Genomic DNA, 20,681 nt, shown 5'->3' on the forward strand with positions numbered 1-20,681 from the left:
AGAGGATGTGAGCCCCGGGAATCAGAGTGCTGCAGGTGGACTGAGAGCCGATTTGCCTGGGGTGCTCTTCCAGTACTCAGGATGCAGTTTTGAATCCAAGACTCATTGGCCAACTACCCCACCTTCACAGGACGAAAACCCCACACCACCTTTGCTCAGGTCTGCACTAGAATCAAGTTTTTATGTTGTATCTTATAGGAATGATGATGAGGAAGTTTCTCCAAAGAAGGAATGTCATAATTAGAATATAACAATTTTGCAATCCCTAATGAATTAATGGGTCTAGGCAGTATTCATCAATGACTGCTGACATCACAGAAAGAAAGAAAAGCAGACATTACATACTTCATGCTGGAAGTGCAGAAGACCACATGTGAAGTAAGTAGTCTTCCCCTCCACCAAAATCAAACCTAGTCTGATCATGCCTTGAGATCTAACTTTTAGGTAGATAGCAAGGGATTCCAGGTCTCCTAGGGACAAAAGTGGGTGCTGTTGCTTTGGTGCAATTGCCCCACCTGGGAAGAAGGTCCCCATCTGGGTCCCGCCCACTCTAATCTCCCTAGGGACTGCCATACCTAGGGAGAAGGGAATACCCTACAAATCTGCCAATCAATTTAGAGTGCCAGCTGCGAAAGAATGCAGAGGACTCTCTAGTCCACAGGCCAAGCTGCATAGGTACCATAGAGTCTGGAAATCGACTACCTGCATGTAGTAATGCGGCTCTCAACTCTCCAATCAAAGTGGTTCCATGGTAAGGTCTGAACCAGGAGGGAGATCCCAATCCGGGCACAATAAAACAAGACTGAGACCATAACCAAGTCCTTTTTTTTGCCCTTTGTTTGACTCTCTCTTTGCTGCAACAGTGTGCCTAATCGTCATCTTATGGTGTATGTGTGATGCTCTGTAAACCTGTATCTTGCCCTGTAATCCTGTTGTAATCCTATGTTGGTCCCCTGCAATAAATTTCACTTCATGCTTGCCTTGCTTTGGTGCCTCTGGTCATTCTTCAACCATGAGTGTGCCAAGAACTGACATTTTCGGAATGAAACCTGACATAACCACCATTTTTAGAAAATACAAGAAGAAACATCATACAGAAAACCCTAGGGTTGCAATCAGAAAAATCCAGAATGTAGAAAACTGTATAGGACAAGTAAACTAGTTTTTTTTTTTTTTTTTTAGCAACAATGAGAGAAAGAGATGGGGGGCGGAGAGAGAGAGAGAAAGAGAGAGATGGGAAAAGAAGGGTAGGGAAGGGAAGAGAAAAGGAAAGAGGAGAGGAGAGAACTAAGAGACATCAAAATCAATCGCAACATAGGAGGCTTATTTGGATCCCAATCCAAAGAGACTGTTAAAAAACAAAAAGCATTTTTTAAACTCTGGCCAACGTGATGTACAATTCCTTCCCCCTTTCTCTTTTTCCGCTGGCTGGAAAGTGCAGGCATTGTGATCCACTGCGCAGATGAGGACAACATACCAGGGATGGTGAAATAATAAGATGGAAGGATCCGTGGCCCCCAACAACGTCATGCAGCAGAGCTACCATGTCAGCTCGGTTGTTTACACAAGAAGAAAGTGACAATTATGTTGACAAAGCTATGGCAAGAGCTCTGCCTACAGAAAGGGGCCTTGAACTGAACATTCTTTGACTCTACCCATTGATAATTATTTAATATGTTTACCTAACCCTGGATGTGAAAACTATCCTGCTCCTGATGTTTGTGTATTTGGGCAGAAAGTCTGATCCCTTCAAAAAGGAAGTCCCTAGCTTTTGCTCTTCGCGGAATGTGGACATCTTCATTGATATTCAGCACACATGTCTTTTCTGGCTTTGAAATCTGAACACTAGTGTAATCCATCTGTTTAATATGGTATTTTAGGACTTACTGTTATTTGTGATTTTTATCTGAGCACTTTGATCAAGTATTTCAGTGCTGTTTCCTAACTAAAATTTTATTTAATATAGAAAGTATGATATAAATGTTTTGGTAAATCCTATATGAAAATAAACTGGATTTCATTACAGCATGACAAATTAAATTTTCTCATGCTTTATTTAACACTTTATTCCCACAGTGATCCCTAATGAGCAATTAAACTGACTTACTGAGACTGAAGGCTTCTTGCAGGCCACAGTAGCCATATGTTACATCAGACATAAGGCACTTAACAGTAGCAATTCAACTGAATCATGTCACCCATCAGGCAAAATATATGCAGAGCCTTGTCTGATCTCCCAGAAGGAGCAATGCTGTGTGTGTTTGCGTGTGTGTTTTTGTTTTCTTGTACTGAGTTATCACTTGGTTGATGGTCCTATTTTGCTAAACAGCAAGGAATCACAAAGCCTTGTCAATTCTACCTTCTACCTCTGACATGTTTCACATTCATCCACTTCTTTTTATCTCTATTACCACTTTCCTAATCCAAACCACTATCCTCCTTACTTGGATTAGAGCAATTGTGTCTCAACTTGTTTCTTGGTTTCCATTCCAGCCCTCTCCAATCCACTTTTTCCACAGCAACTAGAGGGACTTTTTAAAAATGTAAATCTGTTCATTTTATACTCAAGCTTAAAACTCTCCTTAAAGTTTATGTTTGCTCTGAACAAGGGCTCTAAAGACTTGCATGGTCTGTCCCCTCCGTCCCTCCCCAGCCAGGGACACTGCCACCCTTTCTCCATGTCCTCACAGTGGCCTGCCCTCTGGCATCCTCTCTGTCCCACAGACACCAGCATACAAGGGCCTTCCCACCTCAGGGTTTGCAGATGATACTCCCTTTTCCTATAACATTTACCATGAAATAAATTATATCAAACACAAAGGTAATAAAAACTCAAAACTCATCACTTCCTAATTATTTTACTGCATTTTATGTTATTCATGCTCTTGAGGTTATGTCTAATGTATCTACATGGTGAAAACACTATACAATGTATTCTAATACTATACGATTTGTATACTATACAATGGACAATGCATCTCTTCCAATCCTACGTTCAGCACTATCTTCTTGGTAGCTTGAAATTGGCCATGGTAGAAGTACTTACATTGCAGAAATTGGCAAATACCAAAAATCAGGGTTTTCCTGGGGAGGGAGGTGGTGTGTGGTTAGGAAATCCAGTTGTTAAAACATTTACCAGTACACCGTTGTCTATAATAAAACTTTTGTGTTTCCTTTCAATTCTTTGACCCGATATAATAAATGCAGTTGCCAAACAATATCCACATCATGGTGTTAAATTCTTTTGCTATGTTTTCTCATTAAATCACATAATAACTCTATGAAGTGAGTATAATAATCCTATTTTATAAGCAAGGAAATGAGTGCAGTGAGGTTAACATAATTAGGCTGGTACACAACAGAGCAATGACTTGAAAATATGTTTGACACCAAAGCTCATGCTCTCTACACTAAACAATATGGAAACATTTTAGGGAGTATTTCTTCTTGGTTGTGTATAACTGGAGAAAAAAGGAATCTCCCAGGAAGTTGGGCATTCTCTGAAAGGAAGAAGTGTGAAGGTCGAAGGGAAAGACCGGGAGAATTCACAGAATGAGTCGTATAGCTTTGGCATGATACTGAAGCAAAATCATCTACTTGTGACATCACTAATGTCAGGGAAATTGAATTATCATGTTGCCATATTCATTTGTAGTTTTTGGAAGACAATATTTATATTATAACCAATAAATAATAAGTGTAGGTCATTAAGAAGGACTTTGTGATGGTATTTTTTGCCTATGTGAACTCCCTTGGAGGTAATAGTTCCTCTTGCTAGGATGCTTCTGAGTGAGTGTGAACAAAGAAAATTTCTGGCCTGGAGAGATACCAGGCTTGTGTGTGATAACCAAGGACAAAATCTGAGAGGGGACTCAGCTACCAGCCAATGTCATTCTAATTCTCTTGACTCACTTGTAACATCTCTAATGGCTTTGCTGCTTATACTCTAATGGCTACCTGAGAGAATTGTGGCATTCTGAATTAACAAAACATGAGGGAATTCTAACTGTAAGGCAAACAACAAAAAGAGAAAAATTTCTGGTAAACTTTCTCTCGTGCCTCAGACCTTGGAAGCTGGCCCAGTTCTAATGAAGTCTATGGATGTGTGATTAGAACAATGATTCTCAGATGTTGGTGAGCCTAGTAAATACCCAGGGAGTTGGCTAAGATGCCTATTTCCAGACCCACCTCCAGAAATTCTGATTTTGTTCACCTGGATTGGGGCTCAGGTGTCTGCATTTTTTTAGCACATCCCTCAGGGAGTTCTAATGCAGCTTCCCTAGGGACCAGATGCTGAAAACACCCATCTAGAATGAAGCATATTTGGTGGCATTGTAGTTTGTTCCTGCTGCAGCTAGTCCAGAAGACCCACAAAGGAGAATGTAGTTCTACCTGCTAAGCAGGTAGGACAGCCTTGAGGTCTGACCCAGAATCTGTACCCAGAATCTTTATCTAGCCCTAGATAAAGACAGGATCTCAAGTTTGTCTAAGCACTTCTAGACTTCTTGGAAAAATTGTAGCCAACAGTGAGTTCTTGGGCCTTCCCTCCTACTATTGCATTTGTAACTTAAAAATTTTGATAAGAATTTGACTAGTCAATCATCTGGGATAGTAAAGAATTTTAGAGTTATCTTTTTTAGGTACTGACCTCTGCATCCGATGCTCTGTGAGCACAATTCTGGGACGTGGTCTCAGCTCTTGGAAGGTGATACTTTAATGACATATTGGGGCAATATTGAGGAATAATAATACCTACTCTGGCAAATTTTTATAAGGATTAAATGGGATAATACACATAAAACACCTAGCTAAGTGTCTGGCATATGATGGGTCCTTAGGAAGGTGGGGATCTAGCTGCAATATGTTACCCTGTGGGTCTCCAGAGTAAATCTGTGAATCTGGTTCACAGAGGCCATGTCCTTCCTTTCTCTAGAAGCTCTGTAAACATCCATCCTGAAGACAGAAGGGGCTTTGAAAAGGACAGGTAGGGGAAGCTTGTTTTTTGTTCAGCAATGTATGAAGAAGAGGTGCCCAATACATTTTTTTCTTTTTTCCTATATAATCATTTTTAAATCCTCAGCCTTTTCTTCAATCATTGTTCTCTCCCAATCTCTGTATACACACACACACACACACACACACACACACACACACACATTTTAATGCCTCCTCCCATGACCCAGAGATCAAGGCCAAGGTCCTAATCCTTTACTCTAAAGTACATTCCAAGGGAGATGGGTAGGCTCCAGGCTACGTTACTTCCCTTCTCTCATTCCTTAATTCATTCCTGCTACTTGATTAAAGCTTAAAGCAGTTCCCAGCATCCGCTTGCCCTTTATGTACTTTAGGCCATTTCCCAAGCTGTTATACAAAAATAAAACCTTCATTTTCAACACACGCCTGGTCTCTCCCATCTTTCCTATTAGTTTTGCCAGCTGGTCTCAGAGTCCTGGACAGCTTTGCCTGGCCCTACGCTGCACACACAAGGAATTTGTTCAATTTTGTGCATGGCTCTGATGTGTGATTCAGTAAGTTACTTCCCATTCTTACATTATCCTACTGTTTGTTTCTCTTCAGTGAACATTCAACCAAAGCCTGCTGAAATCTGACAATGTGTCAAACATTGTACTAGATATAAAATGAATAAAGCATTATTTTTTATTTGTCAATTGTACCTCAGTAAAGCTGGGGAGGAAAAGTACTATTTCCACCTAGGAGGAGTACATGGTCTAGAGAGAAAAGGCAGACATGTAAACATGTATATTATAGCGCAGTGTGCTAAGCAGCACACACTGTGATGTGAAGAAAAACGAACTTCCTCTGGGGGAGTTGATAAAAGGTCTTGCAGGGCAGCCGAGTGCACGTTCGTGTGGGCTCACGCCTGTAATCCTAGCACTCAGGGAGCCCAAGGTGGGGGTATCACTTACGGTCAGGAGTTCAAGACTAGTCTGAGCAAGAGAGACCAGACCAAGCAAGAGCGAGACCTTGTCTCTACTAAAAATAGAAAAAATTAGGCAAGCTATGAGGATGCCACTGCACTCAACCTAGGTGACAGTGCAAGACTGTCTCAAAAAAAAAAAAAGGCTCTCAGGAAGTGACATTTCTGTTAGTCTTGAAACATAAGTCGCAGTTTGCCAACCAGAGGACAGAGGTGAGAGTAAGGGGAAAAGAGGGCATTTGAAAAAAGGGAATCGAGTGTGCATGAGGCTCTAAAATCACTGAGGAAGATCCTGGCATGGTAAGGGATGTCTGCTGGGTTTGGTGAGTTGAGTGTGTGGTGGAGAGAGTGGCAGGAGATGCAAAGGGATCAGATTGAGAGAGATCAAATTGAGAAGGCCCAGTTGAAGCAGAGAGAACTGAATTTTATTCTAGAGGCAAGAAGAGAAACAGGAAACTGTTTAAGCAGAGGAGTTAAACAAGCAGGTTTGTCTGTTACACGTTCGCATCTTCAATGAAGTCTGTGTTTTGGAGTCTGCAAGGGATGTGCTCTGCTTGCTTAATCAGAAGAGCTCAGGAGAGGACACTGCTTTCTTTTCAGGTCTAGAAACCGCATGTTTTTAATATACCCAGGCTACTCAGTCCCATCCCAGAGCCCACTGGTGCTAATGACGTTGGGCCAAGAACGCCAATTTATTAGCCTGGCCATGTCCTTCAAACGTTGTCTCTCTCTCCTTGGCTAGGGTTGGGCATATACTGACAGCTTTTGTCTCTCCCATTTTTCCTTTTATTGAGACAGAGTCTCGCTCTGTTGCCCGGGCTAGAGTGAGTGCCGTGGCGTCAGCCTAGCTCACAGCAACCTCAGACTCCTGGGCTCAAGCAATCCTCCTGCCTCAGCCTCCCGGGAAGCTGGGACTACAGGCATGCACCACCATGTCCAGCTAATGTTTTCTATATGTATTTTTCGTTGTCCAGCTAATTTCTTTCTATTTTTAGTAGAGATGGGGTCTCGCTCCTGCCCATACTGGTCTGGAACTCCTGGCCTCAAGCAATCCTCCCGCCTCAGCCTCCCAGAGTCCTAGGATTACAGGTGTGAGCCACCGCGCCCCGCCCATTTTTCCTTTTTGACACTCTTTTTTTTTTTTTTTAATCTTGCTACATTGTTTTTTAAATGGATTGCTGACGTTTTGGCTCACGCCACCCTAAGTTTTAATCTCTCACATACAACCATTACCAGTAGCCACGCCCACACAAGAAATTGCCGAAACAGGAAGTTTGTCCGCAACAGCACGCCGTACTGACGGTAGCAGCGCGCAGGCGCAGTTCCCGGCAGCCAGCGGCGTGCTCCTCTTTCCCCAGGTTTCCTGTATCCTGGTAGGTGAGCGACGCCGGTTCATCACGGTTGGTCTCCCCTTGCGGCTCGCCCTTTGCTCTGGACGCTCGGACCACAGCACCCCAGCTCCCGGGGCCGCTGCTCCGGCCCGCACGCCTCAGCTGAAGACAGACCCATGGCCGAGCGCGGAGAACTCGACCTGACCGGCGCCAAACAGAACACGGGAGTGTGGCTGGTCAAGGTAATGTTCGCTGGGCTCCACTTGCGCTTCTCCTAGTACAAGTAGTTCAAGTAACTTGAGATTATCCCACTCCGTGCGCTTCTTAAAGTTCTTTTACGGTCTTGCGAGAGCTTCCCATATTTTGGAACGCGAGAGTCATGCCTTTTTGCAGACGCGGAAGTTAGTTTAGGGAGGCAAAGTGTCTTTCAGCCAGTTAATAGTCTGAGCCTGCCTGAAGTAGATCTCTTTTCTCCACGACTTGGCTTTCCTGAGGCCCTGTCTCGGTGTCTCCCGATGTGAGCGATGACTTTTACCCCAGACCGAAGAATTTCTTGGTGAGACTGACTTTGGTCATGAGTCTGTGTAAGGCAGTTGAGTTGGTTTCTGTACAGTTTTTCGGCCGGAAAGTGTAATAGAGCTGGTCCCTGCGTACCGTTAAATGCTCTCTTAGTTTGAGCGTCCTTAATGAAGCTTTCAAAAGAGCTGAGAGCTCTGAACTCAAGGAAGGAGATGTCACTGGACTGGAGTGTTCTTTTAGAGCACTGTTGGGTCTCACGAAACGGACCATCAGTGCATGTTTAGACGTAAAGACAGCAGCCTTGGTTAGCCCTTAGTGGGCACTATTTGTGCTTTACTTTTTCATACTGGGAAGTGTTGTCTCTTAGGGAAGTTTCATAAGACTTACGCACATTCGAAATGTAATCACCAAAGTCTTTGAACCTCAAATAAAATATAGGGACCTTTGGTTGCTTTATGTTTATTTAACTTTTATCACATGGTTTAGTTCTCATTAATTAAATCTACAAAGTACTTCCTGCCCACCTTTCTAAAGTAGCTCTCCTATGATCATTTGCTAGCACATCAAACCTGTATTGTATTCTTCAAAGCACTTGTCAGAGTGTAAAATGATTCTGTGTTTATATGTTCAGTGTTGGTTACCTTCTTCCCCCACCCCACAATCACATTCCATAAGAACAGGATCTTTGCCTGTCATACCCAGAATAGTGTTTGGCACATGGTAATTATTCAGATATACCATGAATGAATGCAAGATCTCTCATTCTTCAACCCTAGCCTTAGTCTGTGGCACTCATTTGACTTATAGTTATGTCAGTATGACTTAAAAGGATGGAGTAATGGGCATTTTTCTCTCCAATTGTATGTTAAATGGACGAGAGTCATTAAGGAAAAAAATCTCCCTTGCAGATTGAAGGAAAGAGCTTGGAAAAGTGGTGGGAGTTGAGATGATGCATTTGTGCTTCAAACACAGTAAAATGTTCAAGAAATATTTGCCTTACAGGATACGATGGGTAGTAGATATAGTATACCATGGGGAGTGCAACAGAAATGCAAGACTGAAAATGCATTTTATTGTGGTATAGCCTATCCGGGAAAACAGAGGAGACCCTAGAGCAGAAGGTCTGTGTAAAGAAAGTTTGGAACAGTATACTCAGATTGTCATATTATGAAATGGAGGTGTCCCAAATTTTGGTCTGTAAGGAGTGAGGAACCCTTTGAAGGGTTTTGAGTAAGGCAGGGATGCCAAAGATTCTTGCAGAAAAAAATAAGCTGGCAGTGTGCAGTACAAATTAGAGGAGAGAGTAACCAGAGCCGGAATTAGAAAATTATCACAGGATCATAGATATGTGATAGTAAAGCCTAAGGAGTTAGGGAAACTTTTTCAGTAAAAGTTGTCAGGATTTGGTGATAACTTTTACTGAAAAGAATTCAACTCAGAAAAAGAACTCAAGCCAATGATTTGTTCTTGTTTTAAAAAAGTAGTAGTGATGTTTTGATTATTTTTTGTTTGTGACCTCATTGCTTCCTCATATCAACTTGGCTTGCATTATTTTTTTTCTAATCCTGTGTAGCAAAGAAATGAACAGACTTGGAAATATGTCTTTCCAGGGTGTGAAGGGGATGTGTTGGATAGTTCCTCTTTCTTGCCAGTTCTTGTCCTCTGATAACCTTATCTCTGAGAGAGGATGAGAATTGCCAGCAAATACTGTGTTCTAAAATCTATCCATGTTTCCCCTTTATTTGACAGCTTTTATTTCTGCTCTAAAGGAGTCCAGTAGGCAATGAGGTTTGATTTGTACACTTGTCAGATAATTTGAACTTGTTTCATTTGCACTGTGATTTCCATGCTTGTATCTTGAGCATACTTGGATTTCCATCTTTGAATTATAGAAATAAGTTACATGAAGCAGTGTATCACATTATGATGGTCTATTTCATTTTCACCTGTCTTTGTGTGATGTTAAAATATAACTTGTTGCTTAGAAAGTGTATTTTCATTCTTACCTAATCAGAATTTGTGAATGGAACTACACATTGATTTCAGGTCTTTTCTCTTTACATTACTATCTCCCATTATAAATAATACGTTGAGTTCTGATCTTTGTTGCAAAATTTGTGAGTTTCTGCCTAGAGTATCTCAGAGTTTATGGGTCATTTTGTACATATTTAATTAATTCCATCACTAGACAGGTATAGAACAGTATAAATACGGTAAGAGCTGTATATATAAGATCTCTGAGACTTTTGAGCAGGAAAAAAATCCATGTTTGGCCAGAATAGGGAAGATTTCATGGAGAAGGTGACATTTAAGAAGAGCCTATGGAGTTGATTAATTAGGAAAAACTTCCCAGCAGGGGTGGGGAGAAATAGAGTGTGTTTATGAAAAATCAAATGTAGTAGATTGTTTACCAGAATATCCAGGACCTGTACTGTTCTGGCCTAATGAAATGCTGTTTCTGGAGTTTTGAATATCTTAAGTCTGCAAGAGAATGATGATCCAAACGAGTTTTGATAGATAGTAGATATGATTGGATTTAACACCTTACAACAGCTGTCACCTGCCAAAACATATAATTAGCTATAATTTTTACCTTGCCAGGGAACTAGTTCCTTATAGTTTGCACTACCCTGTTTGTATTGTTCATTTTATGCCACTGTTAGGTTACCCACCAGGCACACTGCTACTATACACTCTAAACCAATCATTAAAAATGGGATGATATTTAAAATATTTAGCATGGTTCTGTTGTTTAGCTTCTAATGTTTAGACTTATGGAAAAAATCATAGTTGGCTGGAAGACAAGGTACGCAATGGGGAAGAAGAGAAGTTAAAGCTGGCAAGGTTATTAGGGGTAGGATTTTTGTAAGTAATCAATATCATACTGGGGCCTGAATGATAAGAAATGCAGTCTTTTGGGAAGGGGAGTGGAAATGTAGGGATATTGACAAGAGCTGCACTAAGTCTAACCAACAGCTTTGTAGTCAGCACAAAGACATGTTTCTAGCCCAGTCAACCTTCCTCTTATAAGCATTTTGACTAATGTTTGTTGGAAGAGAGAATTAGGACAGAGGGGATGGGCATCATCCCCTGTGAATGTGGTATCCTTCATTCAACAGTTCTAATGCCACCAAGCTTAGCTTTTATTTCTTCACAGACAGGCAGGCACTTGGACATTGGTGGCCAAAGAGAAAGCTATGGACTAGGAGGGATGAAACTGGAATGGGTGATACTCCAAAGCCTTGCAGATAGTAGGAGAAAAAGGAACTTACATTTTTTTTGTTGTTGAGACAGAGTCTCACTCTGTTGCCCAGGCTAGAGTGCCATGGTATCAGCCTAGCTCACAGCAACTTCAAACTCCCGGGCTCAAGTGATCCTCCTGCCTCAGCCTCCCGAGTAGCTGGAACTACAGGCATGCGCCACCACGCCTGGCTAATATTTTCTATTTTTAATTGCCTAACTTATTTTTGTTCCTATTTTTACTAAAGATGGGGTCTTGCTCTTGCATAGGCTGGTCTTGAACTCCTGACTTCAAGTGATCCTCCTGTCTCGGCCTCCCAGAGTGCTAGAATTATAGGCATGAGCCACCACACCCAGCCAAGGAACTTACATTTCTTATGTTCCAAGTATTTTACAAAGCAAACTTATGGTGTAGTTACTAATTATCTATATTTCTCAAATGATAAAATTTAGGGTTAGGGAGGTTATCTTGTCCAAGCATGGAACAGTGATTCAAATTGTTTGGCTACAAAGCTTATGCCAACAAGATGTCTTTCCCCCATGGGTTTCTTTAATGGATTGTCTCCCTGGAGAGTCATTTCTCTGTCCTTGGTCTTGTCAGCTTTGTATCTTTAAGAAAACATTGGGGCTGGGTGTGGGTGGCTCATACCTGTAATCTTAGTACTTTGGGAGGCTGGAGTGGGAGGATCGCTTGAGGCTGGGAGTTGAAGACCATCCTGAGCAACATGGTGAGACCGTGTCTCTACAAAGAAATAAGAAAAATTAGCAGGGTATGGTGGTGTACACCTGTAGTCCCATATGCTTGGGAGGCTGAGGCAGGAGGCTCACTTGAGCCCAGGAGTTAGAAGTTGTAGTGAGCTATGATAGAGCCACTGAACTCCAGTTTGGGTGACAGATTGAGACCTTGTCTCTTAAAAAAGAAAAAGAAAAAAGAAAACATGGGAGTAAATGGTTCCTGTCATAGATTGCGCTCCCTGGACAGTTGATTCTGAGATGGAGATTAGCGTGCAGAGGTTTATTAGGGAGTGCTCTTGGGATTAGCACCTATGGAAGGAAAAGGATTTAAGCAGGATTGGGTAGAAGGTATGATGTAGTCTCTTTCAAAGTCAAGGATGATTTCACAGGGAGCCCTACAGAGTTGCTCTGAGTTAGGGCAAGGTATATGCTGTGACAACCAATCATTGGATGTGGTTTGCCCCAGGAAGAGGGTATGACTTTGGGTAAGGGGTCTCTTTTCAGTGGAGGCAGTTTCAAAAGAGGGCTAACAGCTGAGGGCCCTCTGCTGGCCACATTCCCAGCAGCTGGGGGAAATAAAGCCTTTAATCCTAATGGGGAAATGTGAGTGTCACATCACAGTGTCTACTTTAGTGCCCTTTATTTGCTTGTACTCTAGGAGAAAGAGAAAAGGGCTTTAGACAGTAAGTAGTTGGACAACTAGGTATTTGGTCAAGCAAAGTTGGCAAAGAAGCTTAGGGGAGTAATGTCTGTTCGTGTTACCTTAGTCTCTTGGCTTTAAAGGTATGGTTGACATTATTCCTCTGTCTAGCTTGAGTGAATGGAAGGGCAGATTGATTCATCCAACAAGCTTTCAGTGCTTGGCAGTCATTGTGCTAGGCTCTGAGTGTGTCACAGTGAACAGAACAGACATGATCCATGTACTAAGGTTTATAGCCTACTGTAGGAGACAGATATCAGTCATATTTTAGTCCTAATGCAAACAATTACAAACAAAGGAGGATCCTGAAGTAAGGAATACTGTTCTGTGAATGTGAATAACAATGGACTTGACCTAACCTAGGGCGTCAAGGGAGGTTTCCTCGAGGAAATAGTACTTGAGTTATTTTCTGTAATTTTCTCTGGTCTTGGGAAATCTGAGCAAGCTCTGGCTGTGGGGGTTACATTCTAATGGAGGGAGAACAGATAAAAAACAAATACATACATAACAGGTGGTGACTGCTCCAAAGAAAAATAAAGCAAGGTAAGGGGTCTAGAAAGTAACTGGTGATAATATTTTAAATAGGGTGGGAAAGGACCTCACTGATAAGGTGGTCCTTGAGCAGAGACTGAATGGAATTTATGCAGATATCTGTGGGAAGGGTCTTCCAGACAGAAATAACAGCAAATGGGCCTATAGATGGGACAGTGCTGGGAGTGTTCACAGGTCTGTGTGGTTTGAGTAAAATGAGAGGGAAGTGGTAGGGGCTGAGGCCACGGGATAGCAGGGGACCGGATCATCTGGACATCATTGTAGGATTTTTATTCTGAGTGAGATGGGAAGCCAGTAGCTGTAGAAAGGCAGTATGGCATGGTGACTAAGAGATGATGGTGACTTGGACTAGGATAGTAACTCTGGAATTGGTGAGAAGGAGCTGGAGTCCAGATATAATTTGAAGATGTTATTGACAGGATATGTTAGTTGATTGTACGAAAAAGGAGACATTCAGGATGACTCCAAGATTTCACCCTGTTTGGGAAAATGGAGTTGCCTTTTACCGAGATGGAAAATTTCAGGAGCAGCAGCAGGTTCATAAGGGAGAAATGAGTTCTGGTGTGGAGAGTTTAAGTCGAAATGCTTACTGAATATTCATACGGAGAGTTTGAGTGGGCAATTGGATATATAAGTTGAGACTTTGGGGGAGAGCCTGGGCTTGTTATAAATTTGGGAATTGTCATTATACAGATGGTATTTAAAGCTATGAGACGATTATATAAGATTGAGTGGGTATATAGAGAAGAGGAGAGATCTGAGGACTGAATCCAGGGCCTGCTGGAGTTAAGAGGCCAGGAAGATAAGAATTTAGATGTGGAGACCGAAAAGGAGAGTTCAGAGAGGTAGAAAGAAAATCAAGAGAATGTGGTGACTCAGAAGCCAAGCAAAGAAAGTGTTTGGAGGAGGAAATAATTCATTCTCAAATATTGTTGATAGGTGTGTAAGATGAGGACTAAACATTGACTCGGCAATATGGAGATCTTTAGTAACCCTGTGGTCAGTTTCAGTGGTGTGGTAGGGAGGAGGGCCTGTCTAGAGTAAGTTTAAAGCAAAGTGGCAGAGGAGTAAATGTAGAGAACTCTCTCAAGGAGTTTTGCTCTAAAGAGAGGCGGAGAAATGGGGCGGTGGGTGGAAAGGATTATAGAGTCTGCCCTTCCTGGGTACTTGATCTTGAGCAAATTAATAAACCTCTTCGTGCCTCAGTTTCCTCACTTGTAAAGTGGAGCAAGTAGTGATAGAATTGTGTGAGGATTAAATGGTTAATATATTTCAAGCATTTAGAAGAATGCTTGGTGCTTAATGTATTAGCTATCTATTGCTATATAACCTATTACCACAGACTTAGTAGCTTAAAACCAACACATGTTTATTACTTCCTAGTTACTGTGGGCTGGGACTCCTGGCACGGCTTAGTTGGCTCTCCAGCCTCAGAGTCTCTCACAAGCTGTAGTCAAGGTGTCAGCCAGAGATGGATTCTCATCTGAAGTCTTGGCTGGGGAGGCCCAGGTGGTGGTTGTCAGAACTCAGTTCCTGCAGCGTTGTTGGACTGAGAGTCTAAGTTCCTAGCTTAGTGTGGCAGCTTGCTTCATCAAAGTGTGCAAACTGAAGAAGCAATGAGAGAAACAAGGTGGAGATCACAAACTTATGTAACCTAATTAGAGACGTGACATTCTGTGACCTTTGCCATGAATCACAGGTCCTGCTCTTAAGGAGAAGGGATTACACAGGCAGGTGGATGATGGGGATGATATCAGCAGGTGGAGATTGTTGGGGGCCATCTTAAAGTCTTCCTGCCATATTTAGTGGGCACTTTGTGTTAGCTGCTATTATTATCATTATTGTTACTGTTCTGATGGGATTGATTAAGTAGAAAAGGGGATAGAGGAGAGAAAGGGTAGAATTGAAGGAAAGATGTCCTTAATTATATAACAGGGAAGGAAATTCAGTGCACAAGTGGAGGGATTGGCCATAGTTCATGATTGTTTTAAGGGAAAAGCAGAGTAAAAGGATCTGACTGTGACTAAGTGGCAGATTTCAAAGTTCTCTTTTGATTGTTTGCCTTTTCTCAGTGGAAGAGGCAGGTCACAGAGGGAGGAGGAAGGAAGAGGTGTTGTAGGTTTGAGAAGTGAAGAGAACATTTGAATCATCTGGAGTGAAGGAGTGGGGAAATGTAGTTCACTTGCCAGGCATCAGGAAGGGCTTACTTGATGTCTGTAGCCATGTATTTAAAGTGAGACCAGTTATGATTGTGAGTTTTTCTTCAGCTGCTCAGGCACAAGTGTGAGGAGAGGAGGAATAACACAATAAAATAAAATAATAAATAGGTAAATAAATTGATATGAAGTAGAGATTGCCTTTAGTCAAGATTGAGGTTCTGCCAGGCCGGTATGCTCAAGGGAGATGGGGGGAATGATTATAATGATGGACCGTGAAATCTGGTTTCATTAAAGAGAGAAGTGAGGAGATAGCAGATGGGGGACATTGAGAAGATGTTAATTAGAGCCAGTGAATCGAAGGGGTAGAAGAATTGTTGTAGTGGAAGTACTGAGGACAGAGCTAGGAAGTTAGGGGATGGTCATGAGAGTGGTTGGTTGAAATACAGATTATGGAAGGGATACTGTTGTTGATAATGAGAAGGTCCTGGACTCAGTTGAGGGGCCACATGTGGCCTTGAGGCTGCAGGTTCCCACCCCTCTGGGGTGTCTAACAGGTAATTTTGTGGATATTTGCTTCTTTGACTAACCAGTATCTACTTATTCTGACATTGTGACAGCACCTTGATTTTACTTGATTTTACTGCTTCTCCTTTTCAGCCTATGTGATTTTAGTGGTGCTGACCCCCTTTCCCCAAAAATGTCATTGACTCAGGCTGGCCCGTGAAAATATCTCCTCTCTGGGCATGGTGATACAAGGAAAGGCACCTGCCCCAGTTAGTGTTGTGCGAGACAAATTTTTGGGAAGGAGACACTTGCTCTCCAGGTGCTGCTTCATCTGGCTACATGAGGGGGAAATCTGTCAAAGAACTGGATCAACATGGGGGAAAGAATAGATAAGAAATGGTGAAAGCATCCTGGTGACATCATTTGAGCTCTAAATCAAGCCACTTTAAAGCTATCTCTGAAAGTTTTAGTTATTTGGGTAAATAAATCCTCTTAAGTGGATTTTCTGTCACCCATAATCAAAGGAGACCTAATGGGTAGACACAGTTACTGTAAGGAGTTTACCAAATCTAAGCTTATTTGGATGAAATTTGAAGATGTGGAATCTTCAAAACCCTCTTTCCATTTGATCTTTCACATGTTCTTTAGCGTGTGTACTCTCACGAGAGGCAGTAGGGTGTAGCAGAGAGAACAAAAGACCAACCTGGAGTCAAGAATTGTGTCTGACACTAGCTAATTATGTTATTTCAACCCTCTGAGCCTCAGTTTTCTTATCTGTAGAGTGAGGAGAATGACAGTGACTTTTCAGGATGGTTGGATGGATTAAATGGATAACGGATGTAAAATGTCCTGCATGGTACCTGACATTCTTGGCTCCCTTCCTGTTTTCCCAGCCCCCAGCATATTGCTGGACACATAGTAGTTCAGTAAGTTTTGGTGTGAAAAATGCGCACATAATTGAATAAATCCTGTTAGGGTATTCTTTTGACCCTTCTATTCCTGAATTTTTACTACACTAAAGTATTGCAATTTATTTGACTAATAGTTAGGTGGGGGTTTTTTTTGCACATGAAATCGTGCTAGGTAGAATTTTTTCTTTCCTTTTCCTTGGCAACTGTCTCTGACTCAGTTATGCATTCATTTCTCATTCCAAGATTACTGTGAGAGATGATAATGGCACTTAACACTCATTGAGTACTTTCTTTTGTGTAAGGCATTATGTTTCATACTTCATATGTAGTATTTCATTTACTCCTCTTAATAGGATAACCTTAAAGGTATGATATGTAGGTATGATATGTACTGTTTCTGGAGTCCAAACTACTTCTTAGAAGAAATGAGGTAAGGTACATAGTAAGAATTCATCATATGTTATTCTCTTTGTTTTTTGAAAATTAAAAATGTTCGGATTGCATGTATCCAGTTACAGACACGACATAGTGTATTGGTTAAGAATGCAGACCCTGGAGCCAGACTACCTGGGTTTGAATCCCGGCACCATCTTTACAAATTATATAACCTTACATAAATTATGTAAGCCCTGGGAGCTCCATGTTCATCATCTGTAAACTGGGGGTAATTAACAGCACCTGTTTCATAGAGATGTGAAGATTAAATGTGTTAATCTGTGCAAATAAAATGTTTACAACACTGTCAGAAAAGTAGTACTATAAAAATGTTAGCTCTTACATTTAATATTCCTTTTATTTTAGTAGCTCCTTCATCAATAGTAGTTGCAGTCTTATACACAATAAAACTTGACTTTTGAAATCATCTTAAACCCAGCGGGGTCTCTAAATAATATTAACACTAGTGAGAGTGTTATCCTCTTCTGAGAAACCTTCTCCGATATCCTTTCTCTTTTCTGATCTTTTATTGGACTTATTTGGGAATATAAATTGACACTTTGTTATTGTTACGTTATTTGACCTGTGTTAGTTTTGTGTTAACAGCAAGATTGACTTTAAGCTCTTTGAGAGCTAAAGACATTTCTTATGTGTCTTAGTATCCCTTATAGTGCAGAACATATAGTGAGAACTTGATACAATTAATGATCAGTTATTAGAGGTGGAAAATAAAATATAAGCAGTGTATCATTTTATGTTTAGAAAGATCTGTTAGCATCTAAAACACAGTCTTACTAGTGTTTTACTTCCTTTTAGGTTCCTAAATATTTGTCACAGCAATGGGCTAAGGCCCCTGGAAGGGGTGAAGTTGGGAAGCTGCGGATTGCCAAGTAAGTTATTTATATATTATTGACATTTTTAAAAGCTTTTTTTTGAAATTTTTACAGATGCTTTTAAATGTGATTATAGTTCTCAGACAGAATTTACTTGAAAATAGGAAGTAATGAACATGTCAGGGCTTGTCAAGAGATGGTTAGGTACTCTGTAAGATGTGCTTGCACACACACATGCAAATACCCACACCCCTGGTGACAGGTGGTATAAATATAACATCAAGTTTATTGGTAAAATTTAATGGCAGTGAAGCAGCAGAGTATGTAGTGCCTCCCCCCCCACACACACCCAACCTTCCTGAGCAGGTGTGCTTGGGTTGGGTATAACTGTATGCACCAAGGAAAGTGTTTCAGTAGGATTTTGCCACTGTGCCACTGTATCTATTTATAGGGGCTTTGGAAGTGGGTAGGGAACATCTAATAAACGATGTAACAATATAGTTTTCTGGTTGAGTAAGTGGCCTTGTTAGAAAGGAAAGCCTCTAAAGCTCACCTAGTGTCAGCCAGAGGTGGTATGTTTCATTCTTTCCATCTATTCATTCTTTTTTGATTGATTGATATATATTAGTTGTACATATTTTGGAGGTACATGTGATATTTTGATGTCCTTATGTAAGTGTGATGATTAAATCAGGGTAGTTGGGCTATCTGTTACCTCAAACGTTTATGTTAGATTTTACTGAAATGGGAGCTACCACCAAGATAAAACCTCAGAAATGTATGTCACTGAAGAAAGGCAGGCTGGAGGAGAAAGTACTTAGATCATGAGCCCCGTGATATTGTGGGGTTTCTTCACTGGCGCTAAGATCACGATTTTCGTCCTAAATGGCTGTTGATAGTTGTTCAGCTTTGGGCCTTAAACCTCTTGTTTGTAAAATGTGGACACTAATGCCTTCCCAACCTGTAGGGTATTTATAAAATAAATGATATGACTTAGAGTTTGTTAAAATGCTTTGCAAACTCAAATGTTCTCCTTCCTCTACCATGGGAAGGGAATATTACATTCCTGAAAACCTCTGTGTAAAGAAAATACCTGGTTGAGGAATGTAAAGTCTTTTCTTTTGGTGTGGGGTAGGGAGAAACTGTTATGGGAGATAGAGTAAAAGGAACTAAGGTTCAGAGAAACCCTCAAGTACTGCTCTGATCACTAAAGTAATATATTGAAGATACTATACTAAATAAGCAATAATGGGTATGCTGCAATTTTTCTTTATCCTTACCTGGTGGAAAATTTCAAGCTCTTTTTCTTCCTTAGTTCAAAGCAGTTAGTTTACATAGTTGCATCTAATTCACATAGGGTGGCTATACGTCCAGGTTTATCTGGAACAGTCCCAGATTACATGTTTTCTTACACAATTATTAATAGTGTCCCCTGTTTCACTTTCCGTAGTGTCCTGGTTTTGACAGTAAACTGTATGCTCATCCTAAATATTAGCAGATGTGTTTGTATGTGTTCTTCACGCATCACCAGGCTGACTTTATGAGTTTTTTTGGAGACAGGGTCTTAGCTCTGTTGCTTGGGCTGGAGTACAGTGGTGGTGTCATAGGTCACTGCAACCTCAAACTCCTGGGCTCAGGTGATCCTCCTACCCCAGCCTCCTGAGTAGCTGGGACTACAGGCATATACCACCATGCTCAGCTAATTGTTAAAGAATTTTTTTGTAGAGACAAGCAAGGTCTTGCCGTGTTGCTCAGGCTGGTCTCCAACTCCTGGCCTCGAGCGATCCTCCTGAATCCCAAAGTGCTGGGATTACAGTCTTGAGCCACGACACCTGGCTGAGCTGACATTGTTGATTCCTCTAGGATTCCAACCAAAGTCCCACAGAAATATTGTGTATTTGTATGTTTTATTGTATAAGTAATACATGCTTTTTTAAAAAAAATTATCTTTGTACAAAATGAAAAAGTCTCTTTTCCCTGTTCACACTCCTTAGAGTTGGCCATGGGTAAGAATTGTGTATGTAGCCCCCCAGATTATATACAAATCATTTTGGATGCTCAATATGGACAAATTTTAAAGCATCTTTATTCCACTGACCATAGCAAAGTATTTCTTAAACGCTTTCAGGCTAAATTTTGCTAACTTCAGAACATATCACAGAACTCTGATTTTGTTCTCTTTGTTATTTTCACTTATATTTAGTTCTAAGGCTTTGGGTTTTTTTGCTCCATTTTCCTTTATCTCTTCCCTAGGGTATATGGCCAATACATCTATTCCTTGTTGTTCTCATTCCAGTTTCTGAATTCTCTTTAAAATAAAATCCTAGTAGAAGTGACTTTAAATCCCTGTATTCAAATCAGTTTCCTACACCACGGTTAAAGAAAAAGTGAAACCACTAGAATTTCTTGAAAGGGAATCTTGTGGTTGAGAAGAGGTTTTATACCAACATAAGGGACAAACAAGGAGCAGATTGTGTGTGTGTGTGTGTGTGTGTGTGTGTGTATTTATGTGTTTTATATGTAGACAAAAGATCTAGCAGATTTTCTACCTAACATTATAACATCCAATCAGTCTTACAGAAGATCTAGATCCTTTTAATGATGAGAACAGATTTATAGTAATTAATACCCTAAGATTGCTATGGGAATGCTTGAAAACAGCTTGTTCCTTAGGGGATTTCCTGGCTGTATTCTCCAGGCTGTCTTGTTTATATTCCCACTTTACTTAGTTTTCATTGCTGTTACTGAATTATTATATTCACTCTTAAACAAGTGTAGGATGAGTGAGGAATGGCTTATAGTGCATGTGACTAGGTTATCAGGA

The 20,681-nt window shown here is 41.0% G+C and overlaps 1 protein-coding gene across 1 annotated transcript in view; it reads left to right on the forward strand.

Moving 5' to 3' along the window:
* Positions 1-6,194: 6,194 nt before the first annotated feature.
* GTF2F2 (general transcription factor IIF subunit 2) overlaps positions 6,195-20,681 on the forward strand; it is a 135,787-nt gene continuing 121,300 nt past the window's right edge. The window contains exons 1-3 of the mRNA XM_045567247.1: positions 6,195-6,238; positions 7,297-7,511; positions 17,841-17,914. Of these exons, the coding sequence (XP_045423203.1) occupies positions 7,446-7,511; positions 17,841-17,914 (140 nt within the window). The 5' untranslated portion in view covers positions 6,195-6,238; positions 7,297-7,445. The remainder of the gene's footprint in view (positions 6,239-7,296; positions 7,512-17,840; positions 17,915-20,681) is intronic.

Source organism: Lemur catta, chromosome 13, assembly GCF_020740605.2.
Source record: "Lemur catta isolate mLemCat1 chromosome 13, mLemCat1.pri, whole genome shotgun sequence".
NCBI lineage: Eukaryota > Metazoa > Chordata > Mammalia > Primates > Lemuridae > Lemur > Lemur catta.